General features: G+C 43.9%; 1 protein-coding gene across 2 annotated transcripts in view; it reads right to left on the bottom strand.

Annotated features, from left to right (window-relative positions):
* AK7 (adenylate kinase 7) overlaps positions 1 to 16,393 on the bottom strand; it is a 180,332-nt gene that overhangs the window by 104,106 nt on the left and 59,833 nt on the right. For both annotated transcript variants that reach the window (XM_029597899.1, XM_029597898.1), the window contains exons 8-9: positions 14,475 to 14,565; positions 3,021 to 3,098 (exon numbers count right to left, since the gene is read on the bottom strand). In XM_029597899.1, the coding sequence (XP_029453759.1) occupies positions 3,021 to 3,098; positions 14,475 to 14,565 (169 nt within the window). The remainder of the gene's footprint in view (positions 1 to 3,020; positions 3,099 to 14,474; positions 14,566 to 16,393) is intronic.

Raw genomic sequence — 16,393 nt, 5'->3', positions numbered from 1 at the left:
CACCTGGCTGAAACCGCTAATACCATGGATCTGGCCAGGACTCTGAGGAGATCATAGAGGGCATCAGCACCATACACCTCCACGGCCTCCGCCTGTTCCGCCTCTGCAGTCGGGAGGTCCTGGGTGCTGAGTAGTTTTTGAACCCACCTAAGGCTTGCCCACTGCATGAGACTGCTATAGACTGTCGCCCAAACTCCTAACGCCACAACTTCAAAAATATGTTTGAGATGCATTTCCAACTTGCGATCTTGAAGATCCTTTAAAGCTGTTGCTCCCACCACTGGAATGGTAGTTCGTTTGGTGACCGCGGAAACCGAAGCGTCCACTTTAGGTACCTTTAGCATCTCTAGGCACTGATTTGGAAGGGGATAGACTTTGTCCATTGCTCTGCCTACCCGAAGACCAGATTCTGGAGATTCCCATTCCCAGAGAAGTAGCTGCATTAGCATAGGGTGGAAGGGAAATGTACATGGGGGAGCTTTCAGCCCAGCCAGCACCGGATCCACGTTACTGGAAGTCGGGATATTCGCAGATTCGTCTGGCGGAACATCTACCCCAGTTCAGATAGGACAAAAGGAATGAGCGGCTCCAGCTCCTCCCGTTGGAACAGATGCAACACCCGCGGGTCGTCTCCCTCGACTGGAGGATTTTGACCTAAAATATCCACATCTGGGTCGGGGTCTGGGAGTTGAGGTGGCGTGTTGGCAGGATCTGGAGGATCAGGGACCCCCGGTATGGTCCTGACTCGGACAGCCCCCTGAGAATCAGGGAGTTTTGTCCCCTGAGAATCAGGGAGTTTGGGTCCCTGTTCTGTAGACACCCGAGGAATTTTCGCGGGTGGGGGGTCCGGAGAGGGGTCATCCGGTAGCTGCAAGCTCGCAATATAGGCCTTATGTAATAACAGAACAAAATCTGTAGAAAAATGGTGAGGGGATTTCCCAGGTGTTGTGGGACATCGTGGGGAGGGGCAGGCACCATATCCGGAGAGTCCACGGGGCTTGAATCCAGAGGAGACATATGAAAATGAGAGTCCCTTCCCACCTCAGGCCCCGAATCAGCAGCAAGATCTGCAGGCAAAATGTCCACTGTTCCCACGGTTTGCAGGGAAGCGGCAGGTCTGAGCGCGCATTTGACGGCCTGACCACAGTTCGCTGACTTTGCCGCTGCAGAGGAAGGGCCCTCCCCGCCGGGTAAACAGACTGAACAAACCCCGTCGCGGGAGAGCCGCGAGGCAGGCTCCCCGCATGCGATACAGAACTGAGATCGAGGCATACCAAGAAGTGGGGGAAAAAAAGAGAAAACTGCCGCTGAAAACGGCAAGAATCAGCTGTGCCCAGCTTTGAGCAGGAGCAGGAGAAATCAGCCTTGCGCTCCGCTCCTTCCCCCAAGACTACTATCGTTAAAGCAATAAAGAGACGCTTAGGTAGGTTTACCCTGTAGTTGTTTTTGTTTTTTGTTTTTTTTTTTAAAGGGAACAGAGGAATGCTGTCTTCTCTGTTAATAGAGGACCCAAGACATTAAACATCTCAGGGGTCCCAATAGGAGAGGGACTGGACTACCAGTATCACCCCAGGCCAGGCAGTAGGTCACCGGGAAGGGTCCTAGGCTGAAGGATCAAGGGGGAACAAAAATATCCTAGGACCCATATAAGAGCAAGGAGAAAGAAAAACTGTATCTTCTGAGAAAACCAACTCCCCCCCCCCAAAGTTTAACAACTTTTAGAGCAATACTTGCTTGATCCTGAGAAATTTAGGAAAAGAAAAGGAAAAAACGTCCTCAAAGAATGCAATTAGTTAAGAAAAGTGGGAACCGCAGGATCTGCCACCTTCAACTGCTGGAGACAGAGAAATATTGAAGGGACGCAGGGGAAGCACTAACCTGATACAGGATACCCTTCGAATTTTTCTCTGTCTCCATCTGCTGAAAAGGAGGTTCAACGCACTGTCTGAACTGATCCAGGTACGTACAGGGAACATCTGTTAACCCTCCTGATAACTCCCAGCCGTTATAACTCGTAATCTGTTCCCAACATAGTAGTATGGCTGTTGTTTACTAATGGATCATTGCCTTTTCCTTTTACTTAATAATGTATTTCTTTAAGATGTGACCTTGAATCTCTCTTCCATTTGAGGACTTGGAAGGGTATTGAATATAACTGAGTTGTCCTATGAATGATGGTGATTTAAATTCCTTTGTTCTATATATCAATATCATTTTTTCTGTCAAGATTTGTCTTGTTTATATTGTAAATGCATAAAGAAAAATTTAAAGAAAATAATTATGCAAAGATGATGCTGTACATCCAAAGAAGATTTTGAAAGCTCCTGTATAAGATCAGATACATTTTACTGGACTAATACAATAATTCCATTGTATACTGAAAACAGAAGCAAGACCAGATATTTTGATAAAGGTAATGGGCACATAAAATGATACTGATGACCCTAGATACTCATGGGAGGCCACTTTTCAGCCTTGCTGCAGAACCTGTAGGCTCCTGGGTACTTGATATCCGAAGGCCTGCATTTGGATTTGAAGGAAACTCCTTATTCAGTGGGCAGCTGGTGTTGCAGCAGTTCTTTATGTTTATTTATGTATTTATTTGCAGGATTTTTTATACTGCAATCTTACTACACTCGTGTTCAAAGCGGTTTACAGCATCTGTCATGCATACATAAATAATTATCACAGTATCTTAAAAAAGATAATGATTAAAGAACATTATATAAAATCAGGTGCAAAGTATGTGGGGGAAAAGAATGTGTGGGAATTTCAAAATGAAATCTGGGTGTGCACTTCCAGCAGTCAATTGTAACCCTGCCCACAGTGCCACCCCTCTTTCCTGCAGAAGCCCAGGAGCAATTTTCAGAAGGGGGGTTTCTGCAGGTAAACACCCATTTACCTGTGGAAATCCCTTTGAAAATCATGGCCTAAAACTCTGTGCCATACAAGATGTGACTTCCTTAAAGCCTTTCTCTAGGAGAGAAACACGGAAATAGCAATACTGTTGTTTAACTCACCGTTAACATTTTGGAGAGGAAAGCATTCTCTTTTGGAACCCTCTCGACTTTGCCTGTCCCAAGATTCTTACTGATGCACTGCAAAGGAGAATAGTAACGTTCATTTATGGCTGCTGGCTCAACAATTATAGAAAACGTTTACGTTAATATAATCAACATTTTATAGCAAACAGGTGTACAAGAGATGGCAACAGTGCCACTCAAATGGTCCTTGACAAGCTTCAGAGATGAATGTTTTTTGCCATAATGTTGGAATTCAGCGTGTGGAAAGAACAGTAGGATCCTTCCCTGGTGGAACTCTGAAACGATTAGGAAATCCCCCTGTAATGCACCAAGGCACATTTCACTCCTTGCATCATATTTCTAGTGGAGTTGTACATAAAATAGCTACTAGGAGCTGTAGGGAGCTTTAAAAATCTAGGCAGGAGCTTTCAAAGTATTCTTCAGGACATTTTCCTTTCTCATCCCAAAGCAAGAATTTCAATAATAACCTTGAGAAAGCAATGTTTTTAATTGACCCAGAATGTGTTTCACTTCACTTTAAAAATCTTAAATGTTGAGTACACTTTTCTTTAGGCAGTCTGCTAGGAGTGTTGTATTCCTGGGCATTCTATAGGGGATTTCCTGCTTGTGCTCACTCTCAATAAACTACTTCCATGTATTGTTTGAATGGTGGGCAAGAGAGAGGATGTTTTGGATCACTGATGAATAACCCATTAATAGAGCTGCTGTAGGGTGTCTGAAAGGGACATGCTTTTATTATTGCCATAGGGCCACAGCATCTCAGCTTTATTTTGTGAGTCTTGTGTCCATCCCTCTAGTGAGGCACTTCTGAATAAACAAACCACACTAGCCAAATCAGGTCAGAAAATCTCTTATGTGTTCCTTCATGAGCGATTGTGTGTGACTGAGTGGTACAGCCTGAACTGATCTGCTGTTTAATTCTCCTTAAGAAATGTTAATGGCTGATAATTTGGCTGTACCTTGCCATCTTGTGCAGAGTGAGGCAATCCTAGTTGTATTGAGTCATGATAGGTACAGTGATTTCTCTAGATGTTTTTCACCGACAGTGGTTAGACCGCACTCAGTCTTAGTGTCTTTACCAATAGGAGATAAGAAGTGTATGTCTTCCTTTTTAATTTTGTCTGCTTGTTTAGTCAATGGCCAAGCCATTAGGCAAAAGATACTAATATTATGTGAATTAATTCAAGATTATTGTCCTGACCTCTCTTGTATGACCAAACCTGGCTTCTTAGATCTGACACACTATTGCTTAAGCAGCTATAAATGGCTAATTATGAGATATTTTCGGATAGGTAAATATGATGGTGGCCTATCAATTATTGCTAAAGAATCATTATGACATTCCCATATTGAAACATTGATGGTGGTTTCTCCCTTGGGTTCGAGTTTCTTCTTAGTCTATAGTCCACCTGGCTATTTAACTACCTATCACTCTGTCAGGGTCAACCCTGGGATTTCTAGGCCATGAACCTGCCGCAAGGCTGAGAAGGCTGCTCCCTTTCCCAGTAGTCTTAGTAGATTTTTCCTGTTTCCTGGGAAAATCAGACATGCCCCTGCAGTCTCCCAATAGGACCAGCACCGGGTGTGCTCATATTCCCAGCAGTAGATAAGGCATGCTCAGAAGGCACACAGTGTTGGTCCAACAGCCCTCTTGGTGTTAACCCCGCTGAAGCACTATCCGTTTGTTTCCAGATTTTCCAAGCCTTGTTCTAGTATAAGAATCCTGTTCCATGATTCCTGCAATTGTATCTGTGTTCTAATATTCCTGTGTTATGGATTCTTGAGCTGAGGGGGAGTTAGCACAGCCTGCAGGGAGGAGCCCTGCAGGTCCCCACTGTCGGCAGGCGGAGCTGGCTGAAGCAGAGGCCCAACTGGAGCTTCATCAATACCAGTCCTCGTTCCCCTTAGGTTGAGCAGTTGGATGCCGGAGCCGGCTAGACTTAGGCATGGGCCTCTGTGGAAGGAATTGCAGGCCAGCACAGTAGGGAAAGTGGAGTCAGGTCAAGCAGAGGTCAGGGCAGGTGGCAGGTAATCAGAGTCAGGTTCAGGCTGTGGTCAAGGTGGGCAGAGTTCTCTCAGCATCGAGGTTCAGGTAGAGGTCGGGCCAAGCGGAGTTCGATCAGAAACAGTAAACAGGCAATGGTCAGTGGCAGGCAGAAGTCAAGCATTGTTAGGGTCCAATAAGAGGTCAAAGCCAGAAATCCAATCCAAATAGACAAGGAACGAAGAAGAGGACAAGAGACCACAGGAGCAGGAAAGGATGCTGAAGACAGACAAGGAAGACTGACCAGGAAGACAAACTCAAAACGAACCAGACTGCCAAACGAACAGGGAACAAGACAGAGGAATACAAAAACTCAGGAATACAGAAGGAATCAGGAACCAGGATCAGAAGACAGGAATCAGGAATGCTGAGACAATGCACTTCTCAAAAGAGACAACTTATTGCCGAGGCAAGGAGGCATTGCCATGGGAAGCCTTAAGTAGTCCCTTTCTAGACTACAGGTTCCCTCGGGCTTTTCCTGGTGTGGGCCCTTTAAGGGAGCTCAGTCAGGCATGCACATGCCTATGGGAGGCCCAGAGAGCAGCGCTGGAGGAAGGCTGCATGAGAGACCCACTACCTGAATCCTCTGGGGCTGTTGGCGTCAGAAGGGACAGCCACGAAGATGGCAGTACCCGGTGGACTGGAGTGTTCTGAAGCGGGGGCCTCCCTCGACATCGGGAATCATTGCGTTGAGCCTGGAGTTGGCTCCACCTCCATCGCGGGCAGTAGCACGGAATGCAGGGAGCTGTCCCCCGTGCCTGGACCTGGTGCATCCGCACTGGCTGGCCTGGCGGTGAGAGTGGCAGTCTGCGGAAATAGCCCACAAAATGCTGAGCACAACATCCTGCATATAAACCTTCCTGAATGTGTATAGTTCCATTGTTCCTTTTCCATGTGTCTCTCCTGGCTCTTCTCCAACTCCTGACCTCCACCTTGCCTCTCAGGTATGCACCTTCCCTCCAGGGTGGTCTTGATTGCCAAGTCCAGACCCTATTGACACACTCCCTCTTTATACAACAATGGTAAGACTCCAAAACTGAATGCAAGAACTGTTTAATATTCAACGGCTTTAATATGCATGTTGATGCAAGGTCACAGCTTGTTGATAAGCCAACATACCAGGGAGGACACATTTTGGAATTAATTTGTTTAAGAACTAGTTGGCATTCCAGGAAACCATTCGACTGTGACTGCACTGCATGGTCAGACCATTACTATGGGGGTCATTTTCAATAGCTTTTGCACGTGAAATGTCCCTTTTTGCATGCGATAGGGTGATCGGGGCGGAGTCGGCCCCGGAAGAGGAGGAGTCGGGGCGGCACCAGGGGCGATGCTGCGGAGACATCGCTTGCGGCGAAAGGACCCTTATTGCCGCCAGTTTCACAATGGTGTGATGGCTGCCGGCTTTCGCAGGCCCGCCCCCCCAGTACCGCGCGATTCACTATTCTCTGCGAGAATAGTGAATTCAGGCCTTTGTGAGTTGTTTGATAAAACAACCTGGCCTGATCTTCCATAAGACACTTGAATCCATTAAAGTATTGAGGTGGCCTCCAATTAATTCTGACCAATTTTGAGATCAATAGGTTCCGAATCTCATCCAGTCCTATGACTCTGATGTTACTAGCATTGTAAATAGATGTCAATTATCACTGCATAATGCATTAGATGCTCAGGCTCCTGATTCCATAGTTTACCTGAAACATGCATATCAGGCTCCCTGGTATTCTGTTGAGCTATGTGCCAAAAAAAGAGCAGTTTGGAAGGCTGAATGTCTTTGGTGGAAGAAGAAAAATGATGCTGCCTTCTCAGACTATCACGATAAACTCACTGCTTATAGAGAAGCAATTGATAATGCCAAGTGTAAGAGGTGTTCCACCAGGATTGAGGGTGCTGCCTCATGACAACGCAAACTTTTTGGAATTGTTTACTCCTTTAGTAAGAATTTTGTTCCAACCCAACTAGCAGCTACCCATGAGTCCTGTGAAGAGGTTGCATTGTCTTTTTTAAGGAAGATTTCCATGTTAGCTGTCTCTATGCCCTCCATCATGGCTAAACCATTTATAACTCACTCTGATGACTTGGTTTTAGCCATTCGGTCGTGGAGAACTTTCTCCCCTACGTCATCGATAGAAATATCCTCCATTTCAAACACAATGAAGGACACTTACTGAGTGTTCGATTCATGTTCCACAGCATGGATTAAAGTTTTGTGCTCCAGTGTGAGTGCTTTCATCGCTAGACTAGTCAATGCCTCTTTTAATGAGTGATATGTTCCCCCTACTCTGAAGTCTGTCACAGTGAACCCATATTAAAAAATGTGAATTCGAACCCTATCGAAGTAGCTAATTATAGTTTGATCTCGACACTGCCACTTCTAGTCAAAATAATGGAAAAAAGAGTCCTAAATCAGTTGCAAGAATACATTAAGAAGTATAATCTTTTATATGACTTCCAATTTGGGTTCTATTATATCACAATACTGAAACTCTCCTTCTGGCCTCTTTCAAAATCATTCTGAAGCGGTTTAACTCAGGCATTAAATACTTTGCAGTTTTCTTGGACATTTCTGCTGCATTCGATATCTTTATTTATTTATTTAGCATTTTTATATACCGACTTTCCAATAACAGAATTACTGATCAATTCGGTTTACATTCTAAACAATAACATTGACAGGTAAATGTCTTACAATGAACAGGTCGATATAACTTGGATTAGTATATATGGGGTTAGTAACATAAGTAAAAGATACGGTGCCTAATGTAGGCTAAATAAACAGTTAATAGTTATGATACTGGGTTTTGATATTAGACTGCCAAAGTTCAAGTGAGTTCTAGAGATGATCTAAAAAGATCTCTAGCGTGTTACCACCGAAGGGATCATTGGCAGGGATAATCCGCAGTTGATGTTATGGGAAAGCTTGGTTAAATAACCAAGTCTTGAGTCTTTTTTTAAATGTAGTGGAGCATTGCACTGATCTGAGTTCTGGCGGGAGAGTGTTCCAGAGTTTGGGACCAGCTGTGGAGAAAGCTCTTTTACTTAAAGCTGACTTCATCTGTGGGATATGAAGGTTGTTTCTATAGGCTTGTCTCACTTGGATCACTCTTGGATCACTCTGATCTGAGTGTGCACTAGTGCCCGTGCACTCTCAGTAGCTGGGCCTGCTCTCTGGAATTCAATGCCTGTGGAGTTACGCCAGGAAGACTGCCTTAAAACTTTTAAACAAAATCTCAAGACTTGGCTCTTTACTAAAGCATACCCCTAGGACCTCTCAGCACATTTCGCCCTCTCTCTATACCTCCTCAGTCTTCCCCACAGGAAATCTCATAAAATTCTATGCCATTTCAATGGTTCTTAATGTTATACTGCACTTTTTACTATAATGTATATAATTGATCATTTCTGTTATTATCATATTACTGTTATTTTGTTAATATCTGCCCTTCATTTCTTATTACTTTTCCCCCATGCATATTTATTATTAAGTTACTAATTCTTGTTCTGTGTAAAATGCCTCCAAGCGTATGTTCTCTGTTATACTGTAAACCGAGGTGATATTTCTGATGAACATCGGTATATAAAATCTATAAATAAATAAAATAAATAAATAAATAAAAATACCCCATGGGCACCACCCTTCCAACCTCCGCCGGCGCCAGATACCATTATGTCAGTAAATCTTCCACCAGAAGAGCCCATGTAATTGGGCCCATGTTGCCTGGCTCCGGAAGAAAAGAACTGACGCAGACAACTAAGCCTCTGCTAAATTGCGTGGTCCGAGGTTATGTCTTAGTTCAATGCCCTGAGAGAATGAGGAGTGTACACCACCTTGAATCAGTTGGACAATTGATCCTAGGGCTTACAGCACAGATACCAGTTCATCCTGCCAGTCATCTTGGAACAGTCTCCCATATGTTTTTCTACTCGGGCTTTGGTGGACTCCGGCTCAGGGGGGAGCTTTATACAGCAAGAACTTGTCGAGCAATTCCAAATACCTAATGTGTCCATGAGTCCAACTCTGGTACTCTCCTCCATCTTTGGAAATCCCCTTTCAGGACAGGTGTCCCAGTCCACCATGCCCCTCATGCTACATATTGGGCCCTTGCACACAAAACTCATCAGTTTCCACATCCTAACCAGAGCCACGAATTTGGTTATCTTAGGTCTGCCATGGTAGCGGAGACATTAGCCACAGTTTGATTGGTCCACATCAGAACTCATTCATTGGGACCTGGATGCATTGACTCATATATGTCCTCCAAAGGCTTGTCTCACACAGTAATCGTGGCCTCCACCCTTTCAACACTTCCAATTCCCTGCAGGGAGTCCAGAGTAACTCAAAACTCTCTGAAGCATCTCCTGGAAAATATCCTTAAAATAGTCTACATACAAGAACAGTTGGGACAAGACAGATCCAAAAGTGAAAGTCTAGAAAAGGAATATAACTGTGCCACAAAAAGGCTTGAGATTCTAATCATCAGAAAAATTGAAGAGATATGAATCCTGCATACCCGACTTCAGCAGAAGGAAAGGAACCCTATAACTTCGTCTAGTCCTACCAGTCCGAACTCTGAAAAGAGGGTAGTTATCCCCACCCCTGTAAGTGGGGCCTGTCCTCTGCCACAGCAGCCCAAGAGAGACCATCCTTTTGTCTGCTGCTCAGCTTCAGTCCCAGGAATTGCATGAACTATGGGAGAAAACCAATCCTGAGCCAAAAAACCCGTAGGGATCCTACCGCTCCTACCTCCAAGTCTAGTCCCAGCACCAGTGATTCTGGTTGAGCGGTGGCTCTGCTACATGGCAAGACGCCACCGCTCTTGCACACCTTCATGCCTTAGTAGCACATGTGCATGCCTCTCGGCAGTATTTAGTAACACAGTAACATAGTAATGACGGCAGAAAAAGACCAAAATGGTCCATCTAGTCTGCCCAGCAAGCTTCCCAAGGTGGTAACTGCCGCTCCATGCAGGTTACCCCCATGTTTCTCTTAAGGGTAGTAACTGCCGCTCCATGCAGGTTACCCCCATGTTTCTCTTAGATTTAGCTTTTTTATTTATTTCCATCCTCTAGCCTTTTAGGGATCCACAGTGTTTATCCCATGCCCCTTTGAAAACCTTCACAATTTTAGTCTTCAACACTTTCTCTGGAAGGGCATTCCAGGCATCCACCACCCTCAGTGTGAAGAAATATTTCCTGTCATTGGTTCTAAGTCTTCCTCCCTGGAGTTTCAAATCGTGACCCCTAGTTCTACTAAATTGTTTCCAATGGAAAAGGTTTGTTGACGACCATGGATCATTAAAACCTTTCAAGTATCTGAAGGTCTGTATCATATCTCCCCTGCTCCTCCTCTCCTCCAGGGTATACATATTCAGGTTCTTCAGCCTCTCTTCATAAGTCATTCAATGGAGACCACCCACCATTTTAGTCACCCTTCTCTGAACCGCCTCCATCCTGTCTCTGTCTCCTTTGAGATACGGTCTCCAGAACTGAACACAGTACTCCAGGTGAGGCCTCACCGAGGACCTGTACAAGGGGATTATCGCTTCCCTTTTCTTACTAGATATTCCTCTCTCTCTGTGCAGCCCAGCATTTTTCTGGCTTTAGCTATAGTGGTGTCACACTGCTTCGTCGACTTCAGGTCGTTAGACACTATCACCCCAAGGTCTCTCTCCTGCTCTGTGCACATCAGCCCTTCACCCCCCCCAACGCATATAGTTCTTTTGGATTACCATGCCCAAGATGCATGACTCTTCATTTCTTGGCATTGAATCCCAGCTGCCATATGTTCGATTTCCTTAAATTCCATCTCATTCTCTGTACTCCTTCCGGCGTGTCCACTCTGTTGTAGATCTTAGTATCATCTGCAAATATACAAACTTTACCTTCTAATCCTTCCGTAATGTCGCTCTGAAGATGTTGAACAGAACTGGTCCCAACACCGATCCCTGTGGCACTCCACTTAACACCATATGCAGAAGCCCCCTTGTAAGACCTGCCAGCTCCAGCACCCGAAGGCTCAACCCAAAGGGAACAAGGGCTGGTAAAGTGAAGCTCCTTCCTGCAGGATGCGTCAACCCTGCCTCGCCCTAAGGATCCACGCTCACCTTATTCTTTTTATCTGATAAAGCTATGGCTGCTTGCAGGATTTAATTCTAATCCTAACCTTATAGTTGATGCTGAGGGACAATGGAGCAGGTGAAACCATATCATGAATATGTCTTTGTTTTTATGTACAGTGATTTTATGAATATAATTTGTAAACCACTGAGTACTGCAGATCAAGTGGGTATAAATTTTTAAATAAATAAAGTTGTGACTAGTTGGTAAGGATATGAGCTAGCTATATATTGTATATATAGAAAGCAACATATCCACAGTATGTACAGCTTTTTTGAAGCACACAAGTACTTCAGCCAAGAAATATTCTATCACAAAGACAAAGGGGGCCCTATCAAAGCAAGATTTTTTCATAGGTGCACTATAAGGAAAAGTCCTTATTGGATAAAACCCACAGGATTAATTTCTCAAATTCATCGGGCTTGATATTGAAAGCATGTTTAGCACTAGATAGCTGGTTAAGTAGGACTTATCTGGCTATCTTTTAGCCGGTCAATTTGTAGGTGGGCAGTGAGCGGATCTGTGTGGCACTACTTATTTGGTTAACGTAACCGGATACGTAGCGATATTCATTCTTATCCAGTTAAGTTAATCAGATAAGTTAGATCAGCCATAGAGCTGATCTAACTTAGCCGGATTTAACTTATCTGGCTAAGTATTGCCTTGACCGCGGATATTCAGCAGCATAGCCATGCTGCTAAATATCTCTTGTAACTTAGCCAGATAAGTCGTATCTGGCTAAGTTACTTACCCAGCCAGTGCTGAATATTGGGCTCATCATATCTAAATCAGACTGCACCTACCCTGGAGTGACTACATGGATTATAAAAAGCCCTATAGCTAAGGAAGAACAGAAGTCTGTAATGTCGGTATAGAAAAATGCTAAATAAAAATAAATAAAATATAACATAAAGGGGCATAAAGGAACTTAGAGGAGGTTACAGAGAATAAACATGTCTAGTTAAATTGCGATAACGAACTAATCAGAAACCTATGTACAGGAGGTGGTGGTGGGTCAAAGTCTATACAGATATTGTATTGTATTCTTCCGGCTCTTAAATTTAGTCACTTATTTAATTAAATTCTAGCCGGATAATAAGTTATCCTGCTAGAATTTAGAAAGATAAATTAGGGGCATTCCTAGGGTGTAACTGGGAGGAATTGAGTTAACTGGATAAGATATTCAGAGTTAGCCAGATGACTTATCCAGCTAACTTTGAACAGCCAGAAGAGTTGCCTACAGTTAGCTAGTTAAACTTATCCAGCTAACTTTAAGATAGCCAGGTATATTCAGCGGCATGATTGTATTTGTATTTTTTACAGTTGTTATGTCTGTGATCTGTAGTCCTGGTTAAGGTTCCTGGTCTTCAGTCCTGCTCTTTGAGCTAACTGGAGTAGGGGATGAGTCATCACACAAAAGCAACACCTTCTGGCTGGCTCAAGAGCAGACATCTTCCAAATTCCAGAGGAAACCCAGAGTCTGTGCCTCTCAGTCAGAGGACTGAACTGAGAGGACATAACAATGAGGGAAAACCTCTGTGCAGCTGTAGAAGGCAGCTCATCAAGCTCTAAGAGGGAGTTATTTTGAGAGAACATTGTACAAATCTCATCTTTGTGTGAGCTTCCTCACTCCGAAGGACATCAAATCTTCACACTTTGCATGTCAAAGTGGCCCCTACCTCCTACACTACTACATAAGCCTCACCTCGAGTTACTAGGTGGGCCTCCTATAGAGATATAAATAGCTAACTACTAGATAGGGTCATAAACAATACCCACAGGAGGGACCACATAACCCCCATCTTAAAGGATCTGCACTGGCTGCCCATCAACTTCCGTATACAATACAAAACTCTCTCCCATCCTACACAGTTCATTATACAAACATAATTTCCCCTGGCTAGAGGAAATGCCACGTTTCATCTGAGCGCCCCACTAGAACTACCCTTGCTGGAATCTTACACACCCCATCCCTCAAAACTGCTCACCTGGCCCTCACCAGAGAAAGAGCCTTCTCGATAGCCAGTACCTCCCTATGGAACTCTCTCCCCGCATATTTCCGCCTAGAGCCATCCTCATACAAGTTTAAAAAAGGACTCAAGACATGGCTATTCAAGCAGGCGTACCCAGATGCTAATCAAACCTAGACACCATTATGTACATCCCTTTTCCACCTGGCTCCCCACACCCCTCTATCCCGCCGAAACTGATTGATCCATAATTGTATCTCCATGTTTAACCACCTTGTAACTCGTACCCATGCATCCTTACATGGGTACGAGATTGTCATATTATCCTTTTATCTGCTTAATCACTTCAGATATATTATTTTTTATATACTGACATTTGATCTCAATTGAGATATCACACCGGTTCACATTCAGGTACTGTAGGTATTTCCCTATCCCCAGAGGGCTTACAGTCTAAGTTTTGTACCTGAGGCAATGGAGGGTAAAGTGACTTGCCCAAGGTCACAAGGAGCGACAGCAGGACTTGAACCCTGGTCTCCTGGTTCATAGTCCACTGCTCTAACCACTAGGCTATTCCTCCTCTACTAAATAGACTATTATATTAGTTAGAGACCCCACCCTCAGCTATTTTCCGTATCCTCACTGCTAATTTAACTCAGGTATATTATGTACATAGTGTTATACCTATATTTCCTTCTCTTAAGATTCTTGCCTAGGTCACCTGACCTTTTCCTACAACCCCCTCCAAGTTTTTTCCAGACCCTGTTACATGTAACTTTATATTTCCCTCTCTGTTGTGATATATTTTTATCCCCTGTTATCTGTAAACTGATGTGATATGCCTATGAACGTCGGTATATAAAAGTTTTTAAAATAAATAAAAATACAAATAATCACTCTCTCTCTCTCTCTCTCATTGTGGTATTAGTGCGAAAAAGTTAACACACTTTGCAGTAATACCTATGTATCGTGCATGTTGTGATAAATAGGCTATTACCACAAAACACACTCTTCCTATTGCACGTGATACTTTGATGAATCTAGCCCTAAGTTAAATTAGTGCACTTTTAAAATCTCTCATCCATGACAGATCTGGCGAAAATCGAACTGTACTAAATAGACTATTATTTATATAATCAAGATTACAAACTATAGTCACAATAGGTACCACTCATATTGTTGTAGCTCTTTTTTATTTTAGCTATTCATTCTGAAGATGTATGTCAGTGTTCATTAATAATTGTGTTACTTCAGTGAGGAAAAAAACGTAAATGCTATATAAACTCTGTTTTAGTTTACCTTGATGATTTCGTATAGTGAATGTGCTGCTTCATCCACTCCAATTAGATAGTGCGTTCTTGGCTTATGGTCTATTATGTTTTGTATCACTCTACAATAAAGCATAGTAGCTGTCAGAAGACAGGCAATAGGGAGGAACATTGGCCATAAGTAGAGACCTTTATTTTAAGTTTTTATTTTATTTTTCCCAGGAATTTATCAATCTTTATTATAACAAGCAAAAGTGGGAGAAAATCTGTGGAAAATAAAGCATAGTAGCTGTCAGAAGACAGGCAATAGGGAGGAACATTGGCCATAAGTAGAGACCTTTATTTTAAGTTTTTATTTTATTTTTCCCAGGAATTTATCAATCTTTATTATAACAAGCAAAAGTGGGAGAAAATCTGTGGAAAAAAATGAGTCAACACTAAAGAGAAACAGCAGCTTCCTATAATCATCAGAATGTCCTATAGTCTTGTCCTCCTAACCTAGTGTTGTTAATAGTTCTCTAGAGCAGGTTTTCTAACTGCCATCAAAAAGTATTCACTTTTAGTTCTATTAAAATTCATATTTCTCAGTTCATGGGAAAGAAACATCTAATATCCTGATCAGTGAATGATTTCTAATTGTGTCTTCTTGAAAACAAAATAAGTGTAATTTTTCTCCAAAATGGAAATCAATTAGAGCAAGTGTTTTTTTCCAAATAACTGTGAGACAAAATGGCTAGTAGCAATTAAAAATTGTATTAAGTAGTTATGCCATAAAAGAATATGCAGCCTGCTTTTGTCACAGAACAATGCTACTACTTCGTAGGCATAAAAACACCTTAGTATGCATGTGTCACGGACTGGCAGGCTGGAGTCAGGGCTACAGGACAGTACTAGATCTAGACTTCTGTCTAACAAACCCCCTCCCCACAGGTTGAGCAATTGGGTTCTGGGGGCCGGTAGATCAGGTCTTCTATGGAACATCAGGGTACGGACTGGGAGCTGAATACAGGCTGGGAACTGAGGTCAGGCGTAGGCTGGACAAGGCAAGGCAGGCTGGGAGCTGAGGGCAGGCACAGGCTGAGAGCTGGATACAGGTATTGGCCGAGGACTGGATACAGGTACTAGCTGAGGGCTGGACACAAAGCACAGGCTGGGAACTGGAGCCAGAGACTGGTTGAAAGTTGGAACTAGGTACTGAGGGCAGGCAAGGGCTGAACTAGGGACAAGGACAAGGACTGGGAAACAGACAAGGGTTGAACCACACTGAACAAGGACAGGACGAATAGACAGGTTATAGGAAACAAGAAAGCCCAACAGGGCACACGACTGGGCAAGGTAATCCTAGTAAGCCCAGAGACCTAAGGTAAGGCAGAAAAGCCCAGATGGGCATATAGCATAGCTGGGAGGCCTGAGAGGCCACAGAGCAAGGCCAGAAAGCCTGGAAGGGCCCAGAGCAAGGCAAGAGGCCAAGAGAGGCCATAGAGCAAGATGACAGGCCAAGAGAGGCTGCACAGCAAGGCAGGAAGCCCAGATGGGCTGCAAGGCAAGGCAGAAGGCCTGGACGGGCCACAAGACAATGCAGAAGGCCTAGGTTGGCCGCAAGGCAAGACAGGATAACCAGGAAAGTGTGACCAGGTCAGAGATCCGAGGTGACTCAATACAGAGGGCACTGAGGCATTCAGAAGGCCGGGTTAAGAAGAGCTGAGGCTGAGCCATGGTGTGACCACTGAGGAGCTAACTGGCAGAGTGAGGAGTGAGGCTCGCTGAGGACCCCTGAAGGGAGGAAGGAAGGTTGCATTGCAGGCAGAACCTTGGCATGGAAAGACTGCACAGCATGCAAAACTGTGACAGCATTATAACCTAGGATATGCAAATTATTCCAGTGAAAGAATTTTGCTGGTTTCACCTATAAGGATTTATCACAGTTTTCCCCAATTCATTGGCTAAAGA

Source organism: Rhinatrema bivittatum, chromosome 4 (assembly GCF_901001135.1).
Source record: "Rhinatrema bivittatum chromosome 4, aRhiBiv1.1, whole genome shotgun sequence".
NCBI classification, from domain to species: Eukaryota; Metazoa; Chordata; class Amphibia; order Gymnophiona; family Rhinatrematidae; genus Rhinatrema; species Rhinatrema bivittatum.
The sequence above is the reverse complement of the archived record's forward strand: the minus strand, read 5'-3'. Positions and strand labels throughout refer to the sequence as shown.